At 45.5% G+C, this 25,004-nt stretch overlaps 1 protein-coding gene across 1 annotated transcript in view; it reads right to left on the bottom strand.

Annotated features, from left to right (window-relative positions):
• Positions 1 to 25,004, bottom strand: part of PLXND1 (plexin D1) — a 204,848-nt gene that overhangs the window by 132,196 nt on the left and 47,648 nt on the right. Inside the window, exons 2-6 of the mRNA XM_069083882.1 lie at positions 21,335 to 21,511; positions 14,172 to 14,303; positions 9,075 to 9,175; positions 7,038 to 7,167; positions 1,866 to 2,043 (exon numbers count right to left, since the gene is read on the bottom strand). Of these exons, the coding sequence (XP_068939983.1) occupies positions 1,866 to 2,043; positions 7,038 to 7,167; positions 9,075 to 9,175; positions 14,172 to 14,303; positions 21,335 to 21,511 (718 nt within the window). The remainder of the gene's footprint in view (positions 1 to 1,865; positions 2,044 to 7,037; positions 7,168 to 9,074; positions 9,176 to 14,171; positions 14,304 to 21,334; positions 21,512 to 25,004) is intronic.

Below are 25,004 nucleotides of genomic sequence, written 5' to 3'. Positions count from 1 at the left end.
CCCACTATAATCTGCCCTGGTCAGACTACCTCTTAATTACTGGGTTCAGTTCTAGGCATCATACTTTAGGAATTACATTGACAAGCTGGTGAATGCCCAAAGTAGGGCAGTAAGGGTGGCAAAGGGCCATGACTTCTGGCTTCATGAAATCAGATGTGAGAACTGGAGATATTTGGGAGGGTCAGGGGAGAGGAGGAATTTGATGATTGTTTGCAAGTCTCCGAAGGGATGCCATGTGCAGGAGGAATTAGACTTTTCTGCTTAATCATAGAACACAGACCAGACAAGTCTAGGCTGTCCTAGAGTACAATGGGCTTCCTATCACTAGAGGGATTTAAGCAAAGATCATATTACCATTTGCCAGATACACTATAGATGGGATTCTTGGTCAAATACAGGTTGAACTATAAGGCCTCTGAGGCCCCTTTTAACTCTGAGATCCTGTGATTATATCTCCCAAAGCACTTGGTCAATAAGCATTTTCTGTTTTTCATATCGTCACTTTTGGATACTTTATCATTTTGTTGTTCAGTTATGTCCGATTCTCCGTGACCCCACTGGGGGCTTTCTTGGCAAAGATATTAGAGTGGTTTGCCATTTCCTTTTCCAGTTCATTTTACCAATAAGGAAACTGGGGCAAACATGGTGAAGTGACTTGCCCAGGGTCACACAGTTAGTCTCAGAGGCCAGATTTGAACTTAGGAAGATGAAGCTTCCTGACTCCAGGCCTGGTATTCTATCCACTATGCCACCTAGCTGTCCTTAACTTATAATGTAATGGGTTTTTTTTTTCTGGCTACCAATACATAATAATAAAGGTAGGAATTTGGAACAAAGAACTGAGGTGGCCTACAAGAGCCTGCATGAGGCAGCATGGTGAATGGATTGGGCACTGGGCTTAGAAGACCGAGGTCCAAATCCCATTTATAACTAAAGAGCTAATAGCCTGACCTTATCGAGGAGAGGCTTTCTAATCATTACATTTTAGAGGACTGGAGCCAAGATGACCTGCAGGCACCTTGAAAAGATGAAGCCCGGCAGACCGGGCTGAGACCATCAGAGACACGCAACCATTAGCCAGCAGAACATTGCCCGGCAGCCACCAAATAAGACCAACAGAGAATGATGCCTAGCAGAGACAATGCACCGTATGAGACCAAAAGAAGCAACGTGATAACACGGCTCACAGACCCTGCCGGCATCTTAGGTGGAAATCGTCCCGTCACGTGTGTTCCCACGTGTGAGGGCCCTTCTACACCTGTTCCCAACGTATGTCTGCTCTTTCCACTGCTGGCATCTATTTACAAGATAATGTGTCCCTAGTTTATGGGAAGAAAAGGTTTTATTGCTGTTTTCCACACTATGATGTTTCATTAAATGCCTTTGCTTTAAACCAACCGCATTTTATATTTGACCAGTAAAAGGTCCCATGTGTAAGACAGAAGTAGTCTGAATACTCCCTATAAGCTCTCAGAGGTCTAGGACCAGTCTCCTTTCATATACGAGGAAGTTAGGTGGCATATTAGATAGAGTTCTGGGCCTGGAGTCAGGAAGACCTGAGTTCAAATCTGGCTTTAGATGCTTCCTAGCTGTGTGACCCTGGGCAAGTCGCTTAACCTCTGTTCAACTAAAATTTCCTTACCTCTAAAATGGGGTAATAAGAGCACCTATTTGCAGGAGCAAATGAGACATTTGTAAAGCACTTAGCACAGTGTCCGGCCCATGGTAAGGGCTATATAAATGCTAGCCATTATGGCTATTGTTGCAGTTATCATAATTATTTCCTTCCCCACTATGTGTTGCCTGGGCTAGGCACATAGGAAGCAATCAATCTAACTGGTTGATAGCTATGCTTCAGGTCTTACCTTGGTCTGATGGAAATTCAGGGTACTTGTCCCTAGGAAGGAAGTTGCAGTAAGCTATCTGGTGGCTGAAGTCTGAGCCGGGGACCCTGGCCACAGTGTGGATGCCATTCCCATAGTCACAGGCCATCTCCATCCCACTCAAACTGGGCATGTTGCCGCTGATTTGGATGATCATACCCTGAAAATACATGCGGCCAACAGGTGAATAGTGACCTCCTCCCTCTCCTTCCCCAGCTTTCCAGTCCACTGCCCCCCTTTCTCTGGATGGCGGTCCCTGAGACAAACTCTGGGGAACTAGGGACATCAGACAGATGAGGAGAAGATGGCTTTGATAGGGGGAAAAGGAAAATATTCTTCTCCTTACTTCCATTTACTTCCAGTCAGTCAATAAACATTTATTTAAGTGCCTATGACGTGCCAAGTGATGGGCTGAATGCTGGGAATACGAAGAGAAGAGAAAAATAGTCCCTGCTCTCAGGCTGCCCCCAAAGAGTGGGCCTGTCCCCCCCTCACCAAGCCCACTGCTGGGAGAGAAAGCCATAGCTCCCAGGTCGTCATCTCTTAATCCATTCCCCTAAAGTACAAACCCACCTGCCCTGCCTGAGCCTCAGACCTCCATCTTTCATGGTCAGTGGGAGACAGACTCTGGCACAGTCAATATGAATTCAAAAGACCGAGATTCTAGTCCTGGCCCCCTCCCCTCCCTCAGCTCTGTCACCTTGGATACATTATTTCATTTCTCTGTGCCTCAGTCTCCCCCTCTGCAAAGCAGGGATAATAAAACATGTCCTGCCTACCTCACAGGACTGAAACTCTTTGTATGCCACATTACTCACTATGGGGTTGGGGTTTAGCCCCATCTGAGGCTAAAAAAAAATCATCCTTCTGATCTACAAAAAGAGACCTCTACAAAACAATTGAGTTTGTAATGCAGCCCCAAACAGAGCATTAGAATACAGCTCTGGGTACTTTGAGCAAGAACAAAAGCATCTTCATTTCCCAAGGGACTAGCCGGGGTTCCCATATCAGGTAAAGGATTGCATCGAATGACTTCTAAGGTCCCTCCTAACTCCCAGATCCCAGGACACACCACGTATATAGCAGATTTGGAGAGAGCATAGACTGGGGTCAGAGGTTGCCACCAACATTTCCTAGCTCTATGACCATGGGTAAGTCCCTGCCCTTGTTAGTCAGTCAGTCAGTATACACTTAAGTGCCTCCTAGATAAAAGAGAAAACTACCCACCTCACCAGGTGTCACAGAAAGCTCTATGTAAAACATAAAGCCGTGTCTAAGGAAGCATGAGTTATTGTTTCTGCTGGCCTGTAAGTAATGCATCCAGTTCAGAGTCACAGACTAATTTAGTCTGTTTCAACACCAGCATGATTTCCCACTCTTGTGGGGAGGGGGGGAGTGACCCTCAACTCACAGAGAACCCAGCACCTCTGGGGTGGGGCTAAGCCAGCAGACTGGGCTTAAGTAGACTCAGTTCAAAGGACCAGAGATTGGAGGGCAGTGAGCCAAACCAGCTATTAACAACAACTCTGTTAGCCTTAAAGCTCAATATGCCTTTGTGGACAGTCTTCATCAATCGCTATGGCCACATATATTTATCACCGATGGGCCAACATATAGGCGAGCCTTTCCACTTTTAGCAAGGTTGGTTCTTTCTTTTTTTTTTTTTTTAATTTTATTAATTTGTTTGTTTCCTTTTAGTTTACAGGATTCAATTCCACAATTCCTTGAATTTCACATTTTGTCCCCCTCCCTCCCCTTCCTCCCCCCCCATGGCAGCTTATAGTCAAGTATAGGATCTGTAAATACTTTCACATTATACATTGGTCAGGTTATAAGGACGGATTGTACCGGCTGGAATGAAAAATGGTAAAGAGGACATAAAACCAAATAAGACAACGAAAAAGGTCAGGTATTTTGCTTCCACCTGGATATAAACTTAGTTCTTTCTCTGGATGCACATTTTTCTCTCCATCATGAGTCTTTTGGGATTGACTTATATCACAGCATTGCTGAGAAGAGTCCAGTCTATCAAAGTTGGTCATCACACATACGTTGTGTCTGTAATTGTGTACAAATTTCTCCTGGTTCTACTCTTCTCACTCAGCATCAGTTTGTATAAGCCTCTCCAGGTAAATATGAAGACCATCTGCTCCTCGTTTCTTATAGCACAATAGTATTCCATAACATGCATACACCACAACTTGTTCAGCCATTCCCCAATCGATGGGCATTAATTTCCAGCAAGGTTGGTTCTTGCTAAAGATTCATAAGATCCCAGATTTAGATTTGGGAGGGACCTCTGATGTACAGCCCAAACTCTTCATTTTACAGATGGAGAAACTGAGGCCCAGTGTCTGAGGCAGGATTTGAACCCAGGTTTTCCAGGCCTAGAACTCTTATCTACTACACCAAATCACCACTCTACATCACTAGGCCATGTGGTTTTGGAAGGGATCATTAGTAGTCTATCTCAGGACCACACCCAAAGCTCCTTTAGTCTGGTGGGCCCCAAGAGGGCCTAGAATCTGTTAGACTCTCCTTTCAGAGTTTGGGTTTATCTCCACGGCACAATGAGGCCACATATAGTGATGGTGGAGGAGACCTCCAGGCCAATTGCCTTCATTTACAGAAAAGAAACCACAGAGGGAGAACAACTCAGGGGCCAGGAAGAGAGCCAGTATGACTCTGGGGCACCTGCTGCTGGTGCTGTGCGAGGTGGGTCTTCTGCCTGAGTCATGGAACTGGGGGGCCCTGAAACCGCTTTATTATCAGGAGTTCTCAGCCTGGTATCACTTTCAAAAAAAACTGTTCTCATTCCATTCGTTTATGACAGCAATCACCTAAATACTCACTAGGCCCTGCCTATCTGGTACAGACGGCAAGGCTTCAGAGAAGGGGAGGGGAGCTGTTCAGCAGCTCAGCAAGAGCTGAAGAACTGTCCCTTTCTCACTGGGGAAGAGCGAGAAAAGTATCACCCGGCAGCAGCTTTGGGAGAATCATCTGTTCGTTTGAATGCAAAATAGCAGGTTGGCATTTGGCGGTTTTGCAAATATTGACTCCTACATTTCTGGGCTCCCAAAAAAGAAGAGAAAGGAAAAAAAACTGCCAGGAATGTTAGGACTTTGGAGGCGGGTTGTCCTCTGGGGCCTGGTCCTCTCCCATCAGCCTGGTGGTGGTCTGGGTAAGTGCCCGCCTGTCCCTCCCTGCTTTTGGCAGCTTTCAGCTAGAGAACAGTCGTTTTTGGGCACAAAGCCAGACCCTTAGCGTGATCCAAGGCAAACCACCAAGGCTCCCAGAGGCAACCAGGGCTCAAGGGGTCATTATTGTAAGTCACAAAAGAGAAGCCTGGGAGACACTGAGCTGGCCGTGGGATGGGCCCAATTCCCATAGTCGGGCTGAACAACCATGAGGCCCTGATCCCTTGTCAGAAACGGTTGTTTTTCTCCTATATGTATGTATGTATGTGCATGCATGTACACATTTGTGTCTATGCACAATGCATATTGTATACATACATGCAGGTGTATGTAGGTAGGTATATATGCATGCATGTATAGATGTGCATATGCATTGATAGATAGATGTGGTATAGCAGAAAGAACCTTGGGTCAGGAGTCAGGGGACAGGATCAAATCCTGGCTCTGCCACTTTTATACACACACACTCATACACATACATATGTATGTCGGTATATGTATATGTGTACATACAAATGCATATATATATACATGCACAGGTGTGTGTGTGTGTGTGTGTGTGTGTATCTCACCATGGGCAAGTTCCTTCTTTTTTCTGGGTCTCCACTTTTTTCATCTGTAAAATGGGGTGGTCGGATGAGAGGGCACAGCAGGTCTTTCAGCTACAAAGCCTTATGATCCTTCCCTTGGTTTTCCTAAACTCCCATATCATGTGGTCCCTAAAGGGAACACTCTTGTGTGATGATGAACAAGTCACTTAAGGTCTCTGGGCCTTGGTTTTGCCATCTGTCAAAGGGGAGTGACAATTCCTTGCAAGGATCTGCTGAGGGTGAAATGGGTCCAAAATGGACTTCACAAAGGGAAGCGCTGTCAAAACGGTGCAGCCTTACTGACATGAAGGATTACAGCGATGGTAAACATGATGTTCACCTGGAAGAGTTTCTGTTAATGAGTGGTTTGGTGGATCTGCATGCAAAGTTTTCTCGTCTTCTGAGTGGCTGGCTTAGCCCACCTTGGACTCTGGTTCTAGGACCATCCATTGGTAGGAGGAATGTGTATCAGAGTCAGAACACATAGACTTGTCTTCATCAGCCTCAGTGCTGGTCTGGCTATACCCTTGGGTCTGGCTGGTTCTAGCAACCAGACTCTTGTTTTGTGTCCTAGAAGTCAAACTCCCACCTTGCGCCTAGTTCAGTAAATGAGCTGGGAACTGGAGTCTTATTCTAGAGCCCCAGGCTCCATAAGTAGTCCCCACATTGGATTGCTAAAACTAACACTGCAGTTGGCCTGCTTGAACCTGTTGTCTATTACCTGCAGACTCCCCTGATGCTTTCTTCAGCCACCTGTTGGGGTATTCACCTGGTGCCCATCACCAGACCATTCCAGCCCTAAATGCTGACCTGTCTGGGGCTCCTTCACATGGAGCTGCTGCTGCGATCTGCCCTGATTAGCTGCCCACGCTGCTGAGCCTGCCTGACCCAATCCAACCTCATGCCATCAGAGTCCTAGGTCATAGGCTTATAAATGTTAAAGGTGGAGGACACCAAAGCTCATCTAGTGTGGAAACTGAGTTTCAGAGAAGGGAAGTAAAATATTGTCATACAAATGACAAGAGGCAGAACCGGGCCTTGTGACGCCATCTTTTATATTTATTCCAATAAGTCATGCCCCCTACAAGCAGTCATCCTGTGGGGTCATGCTTGGTTGTTTCTCAGATGAGAGCGCACCATGAATTCTAAGTAATTCTATAAGGAATGGATCGAGTCTATCTACTCTACAGATGAGTAAATAGGTCAAGAGAAGGTAAGTGACTGAGTGATGGTCGAACAGCTAGTCTGAGGCAAGATTTAAACCCGAGTTCCTGATTTCAGACCTAGAACTCTAACCACTTTATCTCACCACTGTTCAGCAAGTTGGTAGGTGCCCTCTTCCCCCACCTTGCCTACTGCATACTTACCGAATACTCCTGGTGGATATTGATTTCTGAGGGCAGGATAGTCATGGATGGGCAGCGCAGGATGCCTTCACTGGCACTGGTCCAGAAGTGGGGTTGACTAGAGTTGGCACACTCATGCTGGAGGGAGCACCTGCAGCCAGGTGGGGAGAGAGGAACACTTACTAGGCCTGTGTCTAAGCCTGAGCCCACTCTGCCTCTGCCCATCTCTCTGCTAGACCCTTCCTGTGTATCCTATGGAACAGCCATGAAGAAACTCTCCTACAATTGGACTATTCCTATAAGCCTTCCTTATAGTCCCACTCCCTGCTCTGACGTGAACTTGGCTTTTCCTTGATGGTTTCTTTCCCTACAACCCTCTCCAATGGACACTTTTCCTACCATTTGCCCAGAATCAGAGAGACATAAAGATGTTGATAGATTCCCTCTTGCTGTTGCTGAGTCCAAATCACTGCTCCAAGCCTAGTCCTGGGCTAAGAGTAGGCACCTAGAAATGTTTTGCGTCTTGGGATTAAGAAGGACTTAAGAGGCCACCATCTAGTCCAACCCACGCCTGTATGAGAATCCCTTCTACAATGTACACCATAAACGGTTACCCAGCCTTTGCTTAAACATTTCTAGAGAGGGTGAAGCTTACTTCCCAAAGCAGCCCATTCCACTTGACAGTATTTTTTTCAGTTGTGTCCTACTCTTTATGACCCCATTTAGGGTTTTCTCGGCAAAGATACTGGGATGGTTTGCTATTTCCTTCTCCATCTCATTTTACAGATGAAGAAATGGAGGCAAACAGAGTTAAGTGACTTGCCCAGGGTCACACAACTAGAGTGTCCAAGGCTGGATTTAAACTCAGGTCTTCCTGACTCTAGGGCCAATGCTCTATCCACTGCACCACCTAGCCGTCCAAAATAAATATAATGTAGCTAAATATAAGACAGGGAGGAAAGGCAAGAGCAGGTGGAGGGCATCAGGAACAGTATAGTGTAAAAGGTGCTTCCCGACCCCCCTCCCTTTTTTGTAGTGGTGACCTTGACCATGACCCATTCATGGCCACTCTTTGGATCCAACCATTCCACCAAGACCAAAACCATCAAGCTGCATTAATGTGTGCCCCGTATTTCTTCATCTGTTCCACTAGAAGTTTGACAGACTTTATCAAATCCTTTTTTTTTTCTGGTAATCTAGGTAAATTATGCCTGTAACCTTCCTTGCAGGAGTTTTTCTGATGTTTTCTGATGATGCATTTAGTCTACTCTATATCTAAAAAATATACTCATCACAATGTACCTGGAAAAGTAAGCATCCAGCCTTTGCTTGAAGACCTCCAATAAAGGGAAACTCACTACCTTCCAAGCCAACCTTCTTCCTCTTGAATCCCATCTCTGCCACTTAACTTCTGTGTGACCTTGGGCAAGTCACTTCTAGACCATAAAACTAGAGTTGGAAGGGTTTTCAGAAGTTAGCTAATCCACCTCCCTCATTTGATACCTGTTGGGGTATTCACCTGGTGCCCATCGCCAGACCATCCCAGACCTAAATGTTGACCTGTCTGGGGCTCCTTCACATGGAGCTGCTGCTGAGATCTGCCCTGATTAGCTGCCCACCCCACTGAGTCTGCCTGACCCAATCCAACCTGATGCCACCAAGTCCTAGGTCATTTTATTTTTAAATGACACAGATCATAAACTGTAGAAACAGCATTCACACCCAAATCCAGTGATTTTCCTACTTTCTCATTTAGAAAACGAGAGGACTGGATTAGATGACCTTCAGGCTCCCTTCCAGCTCCTAATCTATATCCCTGTGACTCCCTTGCCGAGAGCTCTAATTGTGAGGAAGTTCTTCCTGATATCAAGCCTTAATTTGTCTCTCTGTAGCTTTTCACACTGGCCTCCCCCACTCCCCCATAAATACCCTGCTTCCAGAGTACCAATGGGCAAGCCAGCTCTTCCTCCTCTGCTCTCAATTCCCATGACTCACCCACAGTCCAACAGTAGGGAGAGATGGAGGAGAGGGAGGGAAGAAGGATCGCGAATGTCTTACCTGGTCTCCATGGCGCACCAGCCGCAGTAGGCATCCTCTGCAGCCAGGCAGTCTGAGCAGGTTGTATACTGATCACACACGGCGACTTTTACCCGGGCCATCTGTAACCAGGAGCACAACTCCTCAGAAATGGACTCCCCTCTATGGGAAGCTTTCCCTGGTGACTATGGGCCCCAGTGATCTCCCTGTATTCTCCCAAATTCCTGTGGCACACATTCTGGCACTCAGGAGACACTGCTTTTCTACTGCTCAAAATGCAAAATCAATAAACATTTAATAAAAGTGCCTACTATGTGTAAGGAAGCTTGGTGTTGAAGATGCAAAGGTCAAACAATCTCTGCCTTGGAAGACTTTCCAATTTGATAAGGGTGATGGGCCATGTACATACTTATTAAATAGAATGTAACCTCCTCAAGGGCAGGGACCCTTTTTGTTTCAGTGTCCCTGGAGCCTAGCACACACACCTAGTGGGTGTTTAATAAATGCTTCTTGATTGACTAACTGATGAGCATAAGGTAGAATAAGATCAGACCAAAAACAGAGATCCAGTCCAAGTATTGCAAGAAATCTGGAAGCCAGGTGGCATGGTGGACAGAGTGCTAGACCTGGAGTCAGGAAGAACTGAGTTCAGATCTTCCCGTAGATCCTTACCAGCTGTGTGATCCTAGGCTAGTCACCTAACCTCTGTTTCCTCATCTGTATAATGGGGGATAATACCTGCCTCATAGGACTGATATGAAGACCAAATGAGATAATATAGGAAAAGGGCTTCGTAAAACTTAAAAGGGCTATATAAATTCTAATTACAATAATAATAACTACTATTGTTTGAAGAGAGAGACATCTTTTTCAACTGGGGGAGGGGACGGAGGGGAGGACCAGAAAACATTTCATGGAGCCTAACACTACATCTGAGCTTTGAAGGAAAAGAAGAATTTCAGCCAACAGAGAGGAGGAGAGAATGGATTCCAGGTGTGAGAAGTGCACATGTATGGAAGTGGGAGATGACAGGACAAGACTGAGGAATAGCAAGGAGTCCAGACTGGTTGGAAAGCAGAAGGCATGAAGGACAGTAGAACAGGCTAGTGCTGGAAAGCTTGGAAGCAGCCTGTGTCTTACTTTGTACACAACAACAGGGAGCCCCTGAGGGATTTTGAGGAAGGGAGTGACAGTGTCAGGCTTGTGTTTTAGGAAGGTAATCTTGACAATTGGAAGAAGGATAGACTGGAGATAGGAGAGATCAGTGAGAAATTCTTACAGGGGTCTAGAGAAGAACAAATGAGGACTTGAACTAGAGGACAGCATAGCATGGGAAGAGAAAGCCTGAAGGCCACAGAGAGTGCCCTGCTTATGGCAGGCACTAAGAGGATGGACGGGGATAGGCAGGGGAGGAAAACATCCCAGATGATCATGGGGCTTGGGGCCTGGGTGACGAAGAGCATGGCTTATTTTGGAAGAGTCCAGGGCCTCTCCCTACCCACAAGAGTCCCACTTAGTGGTCCCACAGGCTGGCGCTCTGGGTGGCCATCTCTGTGGCCAGGACGCTCAGAAGGCACTGGATATACACTGACGGGGTATAGTGTGAGGGCTCTTAAGAACGCCCCTTTCCCAAAAAAAGGCTCTCCCCCACCAGCCAGGGATAGAGCCTGAAATTCCCACCTGGACTAAGGCATTGAGACCCCCGATTAAAAAAAAAGTCAGTGTCATTTGGGAGGGGAAAACACCCAGGCATAATCAACTCTCAGTATCAGAGCTGGACTTACTTTCTTAGTGTTGTGTGGTGTGCAGTATAATGGAAAGGGTTTTGGGTATGCAGTCACAGAGTCCAAGCTCCCCCCTGATAGAACATAAGCCACTTGAGGGCAGGGCCCATTTCATATTTGTCCTGTATCTCCAGAGCCTGGTGTATAAAAGGTGCTAAATAGATGTTTAGTGACCGACTGTGTGTGAATCTTGCCTCTGTCACTTACTACTTGTGTAGTAACTACAGGAAAATCACTTCACCTCACAGCTGCAGTTTAGTCTTCTGTAGAATGGGGAAAATAATACTCAGAGCACCTATCTCACACAGTAGTTGTGAAGTCCAGATGAAATAACGTGTAAAAATCGCTTTATAAACCTTAAATGTCAGTTACTCCTCTTTCTCCTACTCAGTTCAATTAATAAAGATTTATTACGTTCTTACCATGTGCTAGGAACTGTGTTAAATGCTGGGGATGCAAAAAGAGGCAAAAGATAGTCCCTGACATCAAGGAGCTTATAATATACACTACTTCTTCTTCTACTACTACTACTACCACCACCACCACTACTACTACTACTGCTACTACTACTACTGCTACTCCCACCATCACCACCACGACCTGTGTGACCTTGGTAAATCAAGATGGTCTTTGAAAAATGGACAGAACTTAGACAGGCTGAGATGGGGTAAGGCAAGGCCTGATGTTATAGATTAGAAAAGACGCTGGATTTAGAATCAAGAGAATCTGAGGTCCTAATCTGAGTTCCACTTTTTTCTAGCTGTATGACTTTGGACAAGGCACTTGACCTCTGAAGCTCAGTTTCTGCTTCTATAAAATGAGGGTGTTGGATTAGACAAACCCCAAGATCTCACCCAACAGCTCCCAGACCTGTGATCCTAGGAGCTGCTGATCACAGGTGGAGGGGATAACATAAGCAAAGACCCAGAGGCTAGCAAGTGTTGAGAAAGCAGCTTTGGGAATGCAAGTCATCCAATCTGGCTATATAGGAAAGGGAGAAGGTAAGTGAGATTATAAAGGACAGCATGGGACCAGACGATGAAGAGCTTTGAATGCCAGACTCAGACATTTGGTTTTTGTCCTGTAGGCAGCTACTGAAGTTTGTTGAGCAGGAGAGTGACCCAAAATGGTGCCTTAGGAAGAAGTTAAGCTCTGTCCATACCACAGTGTTCAGAGGGCCAGCCCTGCTGCTATCACATGAATGTAAAGAATATAGGACTTAGAGTGCGATGGGGTCTTATTGATTCAAATGCCACATTCTGCTGATAAGAAAACAGCAGCCTAGAGGTGAGATGACTTAATCAGTAGAGCCAGAATCCGAACGCAGGTCCTCTGACTCCAAAGCCTCGTTTCATTATCCCCATTTTTCAGATAAGACAATAGAGACTCAGAGGTGACTAAGAGTGCAGGCCAGGGTTCGAACCTAGGCTTGCTGGCTCTTCCCATTAGCCCACACTGCCTCCATGGGGCTCCCTCCTCTCTTGAGGATAGAATGACTAGAAGCACATATTCTTGCACAGTTAGGTTTGTGGAAAGTCTGGGGGTGGAGGAAAGGGAGGGAACAAAGCCAGATCTCTCCAAGGTCCAGCACGCCCTGTCCAAATGCAGGAGGATGGAGGCCCTGGGGCTCCGGCCAGCAGGAGCTCTGAGCTCCTTGGCAACCGGGTGGGCCCGAGGCCCTGTGCAGGCTCACTGTCTGGCTTTAGGGGAGGAGGGAACGAGCAAGATGAGGATCACGATAAGTAGTTGCTCAGCCCAGCGTGGCCAGTCTGGAGGGAATTATGGTCAGAAAATAAAAATATAAAATTAGTGGTTCCTGCTTTTGTTTCGACAGATTAAGACCTAATTTAAACCAGAACTCGACTCCTCTCTGGCCAATCAGGACTCTCCAAGGAGAGGTAAAGGAAAGGACTGCTCTCCCCCCAGGTGGGGTGGGGGCAGAGGGCAGAGCCCGGCCCGGAGGCAGGAAACCAGGCACTTAGCTCTGCCAGCACTCTGGGGAGCGCCTTACCTGCCTGGGCCTCAGTCTCTCCAACAGTAAAAGGGGATGATGGCACAGGCTGATTTTTTTTTTTTTTAGTAAAGGGCTTTGAGATCCTACCCTGGACAATCAGTCAGTCCAGCCTTCTTTTGGACGCTTCCCTTGATTACCACTGCCCACCGGGAGCTTTCCCTGCTCTGAATTCCTACTGCATTGACTACCTGTCATCTTTATGTTGCCGTTCACTCACACAATGTCTTGTTCTATAATTTCTAACTTGAATTTCTCAGTCAGAACAGTAGAAGTGAGGAGGCTTGTGGGGGCACAGAGAGGAGCGGGACCTTTGTGGGGTCCTGGAATCATAGGATCAGACCTTTGGGGCTTGAGGGGGATGGAGGAGGAAGCTACGGGCCAGAAAAGTCCCAAAGTCACACAACCACTGAAGGGGGGACTTGAACAGAGATCTTTGGACTCCAAGTCCAGTGTTCTTTTGAATATACCACCCTGTCCTCGGTCTTTGGTCCAGGGCTCTCTAACCTGAGATGAAAAAAGCCTATGGATGGTAGAGGGATGAGGGTATAAGCAGGTTGTGGTGGGAAGCACAAGGGATTTTCCCTGTGTCTGTGGGATTATTGCCTCAATTCTATTCAATAAGCGTTTATTAAGCACCTACTTATGCCAGGCACTATACATGGGGAACCCTCGGCCTTGAGGTCATACGTGGCCCTCCGACTAAATCCAAACTTCACAGAACAAATCCCCTTCATAAAAGGACTTGTTCTTGTAAAACTTAGACTCAACACAGGTTCCCCCCCCCCTTGCTTCAGACCTTAGGAATATAAAAACAAAAACCAAATCAAACAATCCTTCCCCTCATCAAGCTTATCTTCTATTGGAAGAATACGATGTGTATGTAGAAAGTAATTTCAGGAGGATGAGAATGTGGAAATGAGGAAAGGTCTCTTTTTTTGGAGCTGGGATCTGAATTGTGCTTTGAGAGAAACTCTCTGACACAGATTTAGCCCCTGATTCTTCATTCAAAACTGGGTGCTCTATTCTGCAGGATAGGAGGTGTCTGTATAAATGGGCTGGCAGATGGCCCATCACTGCCTTATCCCTGGCATGGAGCCTTGGCCTCAAAAGCAGGTGCCGGTGCAAAATATCCATCCAGGATACCCACCAGATGAGGTTCCTCTGGAGCCATACCCTCTACCCCCCCATGTCAACTCTCAGGTGACCATATCAAGGGGAGCTGCCCTCCCAATCAGGAAGATTCACCCCAGAGACATTTCAGGCCACAGAACCCATAGAAGGGATGGAGCCCCAGGGGAGTGACTGGGGGAGGGTTCTTACCTGGTGGGATGTCATCACATAGAGGTAGCTGGGATCCGATGGGTCAAACTGCATGATGTGGTGCACAGCCTCCCCGTAGGCCACCGTGATAGACTTCCGGCTCATGATGTCCATGGTACTGTTCAGGTTAATCTGCCAAGAAAGTAGGAGGAGCCCAAGGCAATTAGGGTAATTGTGGTAACTGGAAATCTGCCAAGAAAGTCGGGTTAGGAGTGAAAAGCTATTAGGGTGATTTTGGTAAGTAGAAGGGCCTCCTCTGAGACAGCAGAAGGGGAAAAAATACATGTGTTTTCCAAAGTGGAAAAACATGACAACTTATCAAGGTTTTGACATTCACCATCATTAGGGCATCATCTCTCTGACCAGGAAGGCTAAAGAAACTTCTAGCTTGCATATAACAGCTAGGAATTTTCTCACTGTCCCAGAATTCATCCCGCTTACTTTCACTTCTGAAGTCATCGCCATCCCCTCCGCCCAGAACGCCCTCCTACCTCCTCTGCCCTATCCAAATCCTACCTGTCCGTTCAGGCTCAGCAGGTCATATGACTATTAGAGCTAGAAGGGACCCCAGAGATCATTCAGCCCTAAGGCACAAGGCTAGACCATCTTCAACAAGTTAAGCCCTCCCCAAGAAGAGAAAGGAATTGTTGGCCAGGGTAGCTCAGTTCTAATTTCTCTTTAAACAGAAGACATGAAGTAAAGGGAAAAAAAACAATAGCAATGAATTTGAAATCAGAGGACCTGAACCTGAATCATGGTTGCTATTGGCCACCTCCAGGTGACTTTGGCCAAGTCCCCTTACTATTCTGAGTATTCTGGGTTAACAATATGAAGCTTTGCAGATCCCCCTTCATGGTAGGGCTTCCCCTCTGCACATTATTCCCAATTTATCCTGTCTATATCTAGTTTACTGTAGTTGTTTCTGTTTTCTGCTCTGTTAGACTGAGTTCTTTGAGGATGGGGACTGTCTTTTCCCTTTCTGCATATTCCTGATACCTAGCAAAGTACCTGGTCAGTGTTGCTGATTTGACTTTCCCCTGATCATACAGATAGTAATGATCCAAGGCAGGAGTTAAACCTGGCTCTCCCAACTCCAGGCCTATCACTCTTTCCACTATGGCAGCTCGCCTTTTTAAAAATGACCTTCAAGGATCCTCCTAGCTCGAAATCCAATGTTTGAGGCAGTTCTGTTAGGAAATCCTTTCTCATACACGACTGAAATCTGTCTTTCTACATATGTCTCCCTTTTCTATCCTAGTTCTGAATTCAAGGCAAAGCAGAATAAATAAATATAATCCCTCATCTGCATTGCAACCTTCAAATATTTGAAGACAACCTTCAGGTTCTCCCTAAGAGCAGGGATATAATGGAACCAGTTCTTACCAGCATGTAAGAGGCAACTGTTAAATTTTCAATGGGAGTATGTACATCCCAGAAAGAGGCAAACACTAAAAATGTTGACTAAACTTAAAAGTGTATCATGGATTCACCCCTCTCCACCCCACTGTCAACCCCCCAGAGCTATTTGTTAAACATTTATCAGCACTCACATTCCTAAATCTCCTCTGCACTAGACATCACCGGCTCTTTCAACCAATCTTGGTACAGAACAGATCGGAATCTCTTAGCCATCCTGGTGGCCAGCCCCCGGGCATACTGCAGTTTGCTAACATCCCCTCTAAAATGGGATGGCACATTCTTCCAGATGTGTCTGAGCAGGGCAAAACCACCACTTCCTTCCTTCTGCAGAGCCAGGTTCTGCAGCTGGTGACTGGCTGCCTTGTTGCTAGATTACAAGGCATAGTACAAAGCACAATCCAAAATGTGGTCCTCCCAAGTACAGAATCCTGAGTGACTTGAGTGAAGCAGATGAGGAAAGGGCCTTGGTTTGTTCCATTGAGTATGGACCTGTGTGGGGGAGCAAGGCATCTGGGACCAGACACAGGGTTTGGATTACAAACCCAGAGTAGGAGGAGCAGAGTCCATCTAAGTCAGAGGCCTAGTGTTCTCCCCTCTACTGTCCCATATGGTTACTGGCATGTAGCCAGACTCCCCCAGATTACTGGGCCATAAAGGAGGGACCTTAAGAGTTGGGAGGGTGCTTGGGTCAAATTGTCTTTCTCATTCCAGGGTTTGACGTCCCCTCCACCCCGGGTGCCCAGACAGCTCTGATGAAATGTGTTTGTGTTATCTTGGAAGAAACAAACAAATGGGTCATTTCTAGGCCCCCTCTCAGCTCTCCCCCCCAATCAGTCCTAGTCCCAGCCCCAGATCAAAGCTCCTTCCCTCTCACTAGCTGAGTAAATGGGGAGCCCCCCTTGTCCCTTCTGCATGCCGGCCAAAGCACTGTCAGCCATGTCCTTGGCACCCGCTCCTTCAGTGGGCCAGAGAATGAGGTAAGAGTTAGAGAGGGAGCAGCTTGGGAAACAAAACCATGGCCAAGCCCAGGCTGGGGAAACAGGACCGTGTTACTTCAAGAGGCCAAGGAAGCATCTGCCCTAGGCTGTGCCATGACCCACCCGGCTCCCTCCAGGGGATTTCCCAGTGGCCAGGTTCCGTACCAGAATCCCTCTGAGACCCAACTTCACTTTCCCCCTATTCCCATGGCCTTCTCTACAGACACCAGATGGCACCTTCTCCCCTCCTCCTATTGGAAGTCAGTCAAACTACCATTCATGTCCAGGTGCTGTCTCTACCTAGACAGGTCCAAGTTATGACCTACAGGGAGCTCCTATATCCTTGGTTAACTCGAAACCCCCAAGGTACAAGGGCTTCTGGTTAGACATCTGTGGATGAATTAGATTAGCAGTATCTGAGTCAATTATCCTGGGCAGCCTGTCTCTAATGGAGGCTCTGCAGATCAGGCTGATTTTCTCTGATAGGATAATAGCTGCAGAGCTGTTAATCCTGCAGAAAGGTGTAGAGGGGTTTGAGGGGCCATGTCCCCACACCCCTTACATCCTGTCCCTCGCCAGGCTTCAAAGGCTTCCACACAACATATACTTGGCCCCTTCTTAGACATAAGGCCCTTGCCCAAGCTAAGATGGGGAAAGACTTTGGCTCTTCTGAGTTCTCCCATCTCTTCCAATGGCAGACAGGCAGGAAGGGTGATGGGGGGAGGGGTGGGTTATTGAATTCACTCCTCTCTTCCCAGCATTTCAATTCCTGAAACCACATTATAGGCGACTGCCTCCAGGAATGTGACCACCTGGGACTGAGGTCAAGCTGGCCGCCCTAGAATGTTACCGTGGGAAGGAGAACACTGGCTTTGCAGGCTGAGGACCTGGATTCAAAACCACATCTCTGTAACCTAATATCTGTGTGATCCTTCGGCTCCTCCCAGTTTCCTCAACTCCAAAATGAGAGGGTTGGTCAACATGACCTCTGAGGCCCCTTCTGGCTCAAGACCTAAGATTGTATGCCTGTATCTAAGATGCCAAACAGATCACAACTGTGAAAGGGAAAAAAGAGGTTGAAGATATGTCGTGATCTAATAATAATCAGCATTTATAGTATACTGTACTTACATATAAATATATGAGTACTTCTATTGAACTGTAACCAGCATTTATATTGTACTTCATTATATTGTATTGTATTTCATATATTATATTGTATTGTACTATACTTTAAGGTTTGTAAAGCACTATATAAGTATATCTCTCTGTCCTCTCTTTGTGTGTGTGTGTGTGTGTATAAATATAAAATATCATTCAGTCCTCACAAACCTATGAGGGGAGTGCTATTGTACCCCCCCCCATTTACAGATGAGGAAACTAAGGCTGGGACTTAAGTGATTTGAGCAGAATTTGAATCTTGGGTCTTCCTGACTCTAGTCCAGTACTCTACCACCGGGACCACCTAGATGCCATAGGGAAGAATCTGCATGAAAAGCCACAGAGGTCAGATGTGATAGGCCAATCCTTCTACATTTGCCCCTGTCCCTGCAAGGAAGGTCTTGGTTACCAGGGTGACTTCAGTCCACATGTGGATCAACTCATTTTCTCAGGAGGAAAAAAACTGAGGGAGGGAGGGAAAGGAGGGAGATACTGGTGGGCCTTTTGCTTAAATGGAGTTTTAAAAACCTGATCTAATCAAGACCAGAATTTACTGGCGGGCCCTGCTACTAATCAAATGCCATACAATGAGATTTCTAACTGATGAACTCCTATTAGCCATGCTCCCTAGTCTGGGCAGAGAGCTCTGAGACCTTAAATTCTGATTAATGTTCAGCACCGACAAGTGTCGGAAATCACTACCTATGAGCTATGGTTTGTAGCAGGATCCAACCAGAGATATTGATCAATCAATCAATCAACAAGCCTTTATTAAGCCCCTATTATATACCAGGCACTATGTGAAGGACTGAGGATATGGGTACAAAGAATGCCACTAGCTTTGCTCATAAGGGGTTCAAATTCTAATGGAGGAGGAAAGTTCATCTATAAATATATACAGTATAAGAATAATGTGAATCAATAGGAATAAATACAAAGTCATTAAATGCACAGCATGAGCATTTGAGGAGGATTGAGAAAAGTTTTTATGCAGAAGATGGTGACTGAGCTTTGTCGGACAGCCCAGCCAAAAGCATGGAGAGGGTGGCTGGGATGAATGAAGAGCAGGGGTAGATGAAGAACAGAGAGGAAATCTAGCTAGTATGGGAATGAGAATAAGGTCTAGTGAGGCTGGAAAGATGGGCTGGGGCCAGGTTGGAGAGGGCTTAAAAGCTATATAGAGGGATTTATATTTTATTCTAGAGGGAATAGGAAGCTACTAGTGTTGCAGTAGGGGAATCACATGGCCAGAAAATTGCTTTGGCAGCTGTGCGGAGGACAGACTGCCATGATGAAAGACTTGAGACAGACCAATTAAGGGGCCGTCGCAATAATCTAGGTGAGAGGTGATGAGGGTCTGCACTAAGGTGGTAGCTGCATGTGGAAAAGTTTGTATAGGAGAGATGCTGGAAAGACCGAAAGGGCAAATCTGGCAACTGATTGGACATGTGGGGCGAGGGAGGGTGAGAGGTCAAGGACAACGTGCTAAGGTTCCAAACATGGAAGATGGAAAGGATGAGGATGCTTTGGGCAGAAATAGTGAGTTCCAGAAGAGGAGGGATGTGAGGGAGGATAGAGTTCTACTCTGGACATGTTGCGTTTGAGGTAACGCCAGTACATCCATGTTGACACGTATATTAAGTAATTGGTGAGATGGGACTGAAGCTCAGGAAAGAGCCTAAAGTTGGTGTGTGTGTGGTGGTGGGGTATCATATGATACTACCTGGATTATGGTTAAATGCATGGAAGCTGATGCAATTACTGAGAGGAAGTAAAGGCAGAAGAGTAGAGGGCTAGAATGGAATCTTGGCAGGTATGGATGAGGAGACAATAGAAGCAGGTAGGTAGGAGAACCAGAAGAAAGCTATGTCATGAGAAGCCAGAGAAGAGAGAGCATCCAGGAAGAGAGGGGGCCGCAGCATTCTAATAATGCAACAGGTAAATTGAGAATGAAGACTGGGAAAAGACATCAGATTTGTAATTAAGAGAACACTGGTAATTCTGGATAGAACAGCTTCAGGTAAATGATGAGACAGGAAGGCCAATTGCAAAGGTTTGAGAAATGAGAGGAGAGAAAGAGGAGACAGCTTTTTCCAGGAGTTTGGCTGAGAAAGTAAGAGAGATATGGGACAATGGCTTGAAAGGATGGTGAGGGCTAGTTAACATTTTTAAAGACATCTGAAGATGGTAGAGAAGAAACCAGTAGATAGGGAGAAGGCGAAGGGGTGCTCGTGTGTGTGTGTGTGTGTGTGTGTGTGTGTGATAGAGACACAAAGAAAAAGAATAAGAGACAGAGACAGAAAGAGAAAGGATGATAGAAGATGCAATCTGCTGGAGAACATGGGAGGAGATGGGGTCAAGGATGCACGCAGAGGGGTTGGTCTTGGCAAGCAGAAAGATCACCTCTTTGTCAGAGACTTGGAAGAAAGGAGGAGTGAGTGGCAGATAATGTCAAGGAGTTCTGAGACAGACTGGGAAAAGAGGAACTCAAGGTGAATGATTCCAATTTTGTCAGTAAAGTCTCAAGCACTGATATCAATCAGGATGAGCCTCCAAATAATATCCAGGCCCTCTAGGTCCTCAAGTACGGCCCTTTGAATTGGATTCCATCAAAGGGTCGCACTTGAGGACCTAGAGGGCCACATGTGGCCTCAAGCCCACAGGTTCTGCACCCCGAAGAGACTTTGGCAGTGGTGTAAGCTAGTAGAGTGTAGGCTCCTTAGGGGTAGGCTGCTTTCATTCTTCCTCCGTATTCCTGCACCAGTGCCTGACACATGGCAGATGCTTAAGAAGTGTTTGCTGAACTGAATTATTATTGAATCCCAAGGGATTGGCATTCATTGAGTGCAGTCTCAAAAGGCCTGCACCCTGGCTGCAGCTACTGGGCTTTAGCGCTTTAGAAGGTGAGAGGCGATGCGGTATTGAGGAAAGAGCCTTGGATTCTAGTCAGGGCACACAAGTTTAAATCCTAGCTCCCTCACCAACTTGGGCAAACCATCTCCTTCCTCGGGGCTTCAGTTCTTCATCTATAAAAGGAGAAAATCATATTATCCCAGATTTAAAGCTAGAGGCAACCTCAAGGCCACTTTATCCAACCTCCTCATTTTAGAAATGAGAAAAATGAGATCCACAGAGGTGTAGTGACTTGTCCAAAGTCACACAGTTTGTAAAGCAGCAGAACCAGATGCAATGCTTGAACCCAAATCCTCTGATCCCAAGGCCAATATTCTTTCCACTGTGCTATAGTACTAGATGAGCTAAGGTCCCATTCAGCTCTGACCTTCTACAGCAAGATTCTGTGAGTCCAGACAGTGGAACAGTTTGGGCTTTAATACTAACCTTCCTATTAACTAGTTATACAACTTCAGGGATCTTATTTTTCCATCTCTGAGTCCCAATGATAACTTGTTAAGCTCTGCTTCCAAAGGATCTTTTGTGACAGCAAATTCATGAAATAAATCTTGAATGACAACTAAGATGAGAATTAACCAGTGGCTCATTCCAGGGGCACAGAGAGGTGAGCTCTTGCCCCTGGAGAGCTGGTGGCTGGATGCATCCACCTTCCCAGGGCTTAAGGCTCGACCCAACCCAAACCAACTGCATTACCTTGAGGAGCCTTCCATTTGCTGTTCCCAGGAACACAACGGTGTAGTTGTTGACACTGGCCACAGCCACAGAAGTTAGCCCCAGGTAACGAAACACTGGTGTGGCCTTGAGAGGTTGCAGGATGGAGAGTGGATGCTGGAGGTGGGCAGCACCACAGTCTAGCTGCTCTGGCTGGAGCTGGAAGGTGAAAACACAAAATTATTCTCCTGCTCAAAACCTCCACAACTCCCCACTGTCAGCCACATCAGGCACAGTTCAAGGAGCTGGAAAAATGTGGATTAAACTCATTGACTGTTTTCTGTTCCCAGTCACATTAATTGGAGAATCACTCAGGAAAGAAAGCAGTGTTCCCTGGGAGTCAGCATAGGTTCCCTAGGAATAAGTTATGCTCAACTAAACTCATTTCCTTTTTTGACAAGGTTAAAATTTTTTAACTATTTCTTTCCAATTACATGTAAAGACAATTTTCAACATTCATTTGTTATAAGATTTTGAGTTCCACATTTTTCTTCTTCCCTCCTTCCCTCCCCTCTCCCCAAGATGGCAAGGAATCAGATAGAAGTTCTACATGTTCAGTTATGTAAAAAATATTTCCACATTATTGACAAGGTTATAAGACTGGTAGATTAGAGAATGCCATAGGTATATTGCACCATGATTTCAGCTAGGAATCTGACAAAGTCTATCACAATAGTCTCTGCACAAGATGGAAAAGTGTGGATTAGCCAAAGACCAGAAATATGCTGGACCTGGTTCATATCAGCTCACAAGAACCAACTCTTAATTTTTCAATGGAGCATTTATACCTCACAAATTGGCAAACACTACAAGGCAGGGCTTGGTTTATTGTTTTGTTGATTGTCTAGAATTTTAAAAATTTGTGGAGAAAATGTTAGTAATGCAGATTAAATTTAAAGAGAGTACTATATATGTGTCGCTTTTATTCTTGTAGTCAAATATTTACTAGTACATCCCATCCAAAGACTGTTCCCCACTCCCAGCTATAGATTGCCTCCCACTAACACTATTTATAGACTGAACTCTTAACTCTAACATAGACTGAACCCTGACCATTGCCACAGACTAAGACCTAACCTTGGACAGCCCACTTGCAACCAAGTACCAACAGTCACAAGGACAACCAGGCAAAAAGTGTGTGGATGGTTCAGTGTTGCCCATCCCTGATGTTGGAGCCTCATCTCATGCCATAGGTCATTATTCCTTTGTTAGGAGAATGTGTACCATTAACATCAAAGCTAAGGACATTGGTGGTGAGTGTTATATGCAACAAGTTCAATTCAACAAGAATTTATTATTCATGACTGGGGATATAAAGAAGAAAAACTACATAGGCAATATCTTTGCGAAGATTACATTCCCTCAGGAAGAGAAGAGGAATACAACATTGCAAGGAAGAGAGTTCTAGATTGGGAATTTGAGGGTCAGAGTTTGAATTCCTCCTCTGATACTTCTTACTACAACACCTTGAATAAGTCACTGTTTGAGTCTCAGTTTTCTCAACTCTAAAATGAGGGAGTAAAAGTATCTTCCAGCTCTGAATCTATAGTCCTATGATGAGCCACTAACCTATCAGAAAGTCAGATAAAGGGCTCCATTTGAGATGGCAGAGAGCTCAGTCAATAGAGCAGACACGTGGAGGCATTGGCCCCAGGTTGAGCCCTGAAAGTTACATAGACCAAGTCCCAGATGAGCAAGAGCAGCACAGACACAAAGAGAACTAGAAAATATGTCATTGGAAGCATAGACTCATTGTAATCCTTCACTCCTTATACTAAAATGTCTGTATGTAGCCACTGTATTCAGATGTGAGTAAATACTGAATCATCAGGTCCCTTCTGAATCACAGCAGGCTGCATTGGGGGTAGAGTAGAGATGAAGGACCTTGGAAGAGGGCACAGAGTGAGGCTGATGATGTGCATCCCTTCAGAAGTTACTCACTGGGCACCCTCTCCTTCTTCCTCGTATCTACCAGCTTTTGCTACTCGACTGCATAGATCTCTGGAATCTGCCCACTAGGCAGGGTTGCAGATGGAATGGAGGAGGGAGAAAAGGAAACAATAGTGAGAAAACGGGGTAAAGGAGTCCTCTCTTTGCTGATCTTCCTTAGTTACTGACCCTATTTCCCATTTGGAAGGGTGTATGTATGTGACTGGCTAACCCCTTACCACCCCCACTCCCTTGGGTCAGTGGGTATCTGTTACATGCTCAAGTCAATTTACTTAGAGATTTATGGAATGCCAGAGCTAGAAGGCACTTTAGAGATCATCTAAGCCAGGGGTTTTTAAACTACTCCTAAAAACACTTTGAGGGGCAGCTAGGTGGCGCAGTGAATAGAGCACTGGCCCTGGAGGCAAGAGGACTTGAGTACAAATCCCACCTCAGACACTTGACCCACTCACTAGCTGTGCAACCTTGGGCAAGTTACCAATTGCCTTGCCTTCTCCCCCCCTCCAAAAAAAATACATTGATAATTATTTTAATATCATTGGTTTCTTTTTCAATCCTATGTATTTTTTTAAATTTATTTTATTCTGAACTTAAGTAATAAAATAAGCATTTCCATAACATATTATAACAGAAAAAAAGATGATTGTACATGAAACTGCAACTGTATTTTGTATAACTTGCTATTCCTTTTAAATATATAATGGGGTTATTGTGTAACTTCCTTTTATCCCCATTTTCTTCTTTCCCCCACCAGATGGCTGCCATTAGACACAAATATGTATGTATACATACCTACATACATACACACACATACATACACACAATTGTTCTATGTATACTTCTATTTATCAGTTCTTTCTCTGGATGCAGATAGCTTCTTCCTTCCATTGCCACAGACGATGACCTAACTCTGACAAGCTGACTCGCAACCATGTACCAACAGTCACAAGGAAATAGCCAAATTAACTACAGTTCTATATATTTTATTTTATACATTTAAAACCATTCTGAGAGGGTTCCATTGGCTTTAATAAACTGCCAAAGGGGTCCATAATACAAACAAAGGTTGAGAACTCCTGACGTGATCCAACACCCTCATTTTACAGACATGGAAACTGAACCAGAGAAGGAAAGAGATTTGTTCAAGGCTGCACAGTAAGCTAGGGACCACTTCATGACTGAAACCCTGATTTCTAATCAACTCTGGATAAAGATCATCTGGCACAGTTATCCTGAGAGGAGAGACCCAAGTCCAGTTATCCCTTCCACATCATGACTTTCCCCATCACGGTTTCAAAATATCATAGGTCAGCAAAAGAAATTAAATGGGAACTTTTTGAGAATTTTGCAGAAGACACAGACAACACAAAAAGGCCAGCAGACAACATAGAAAAAGTTTAGAAACTCAGAAATGCATAAAATAGATGCATAGTATTGTATAATAGCAACATATTTTATCTTTTAGTACCATAAATATGCCTAAATTTTACAATAAGATACTATAAATAGCCCATAAAAGAAAAAGAAAAAATTCAGACTTCCTCTCTGGTATGAAGGAAGGGCCAGAAAATTTTACCCAGATTTTCCAGATCATGGGGGTGTCGTGCCCCTAACCCTGGTGATGTGAAAGGGATAGCTGTAGTTTCTCTGCCCTGAGTGGGGCTGGGAGTCAGGAGCATTGGGTTCTGCTTCGTTAACTCCT

Source organism: Petaurus breviceps, unplaced genomic scaffold (assembly GCF_028583685.1).
Source record: "Petaurus breviceps papuanus isolate PSGF00001 unplaced genomic scaffold, PetGlider_PUasm1.0 174, whole genome shotgun sequence".
Lineage (NCBI taxonomy): Eukaryota > Metazoa > Chordata > Mammalia > Diprotodontia > Petauridae > Petaurus > Petaurus breviceps.
Note: the sequence above shows the minus strand (reverse complement) of the source record. Positions and strands in the feature narration are given on the sequence as shown.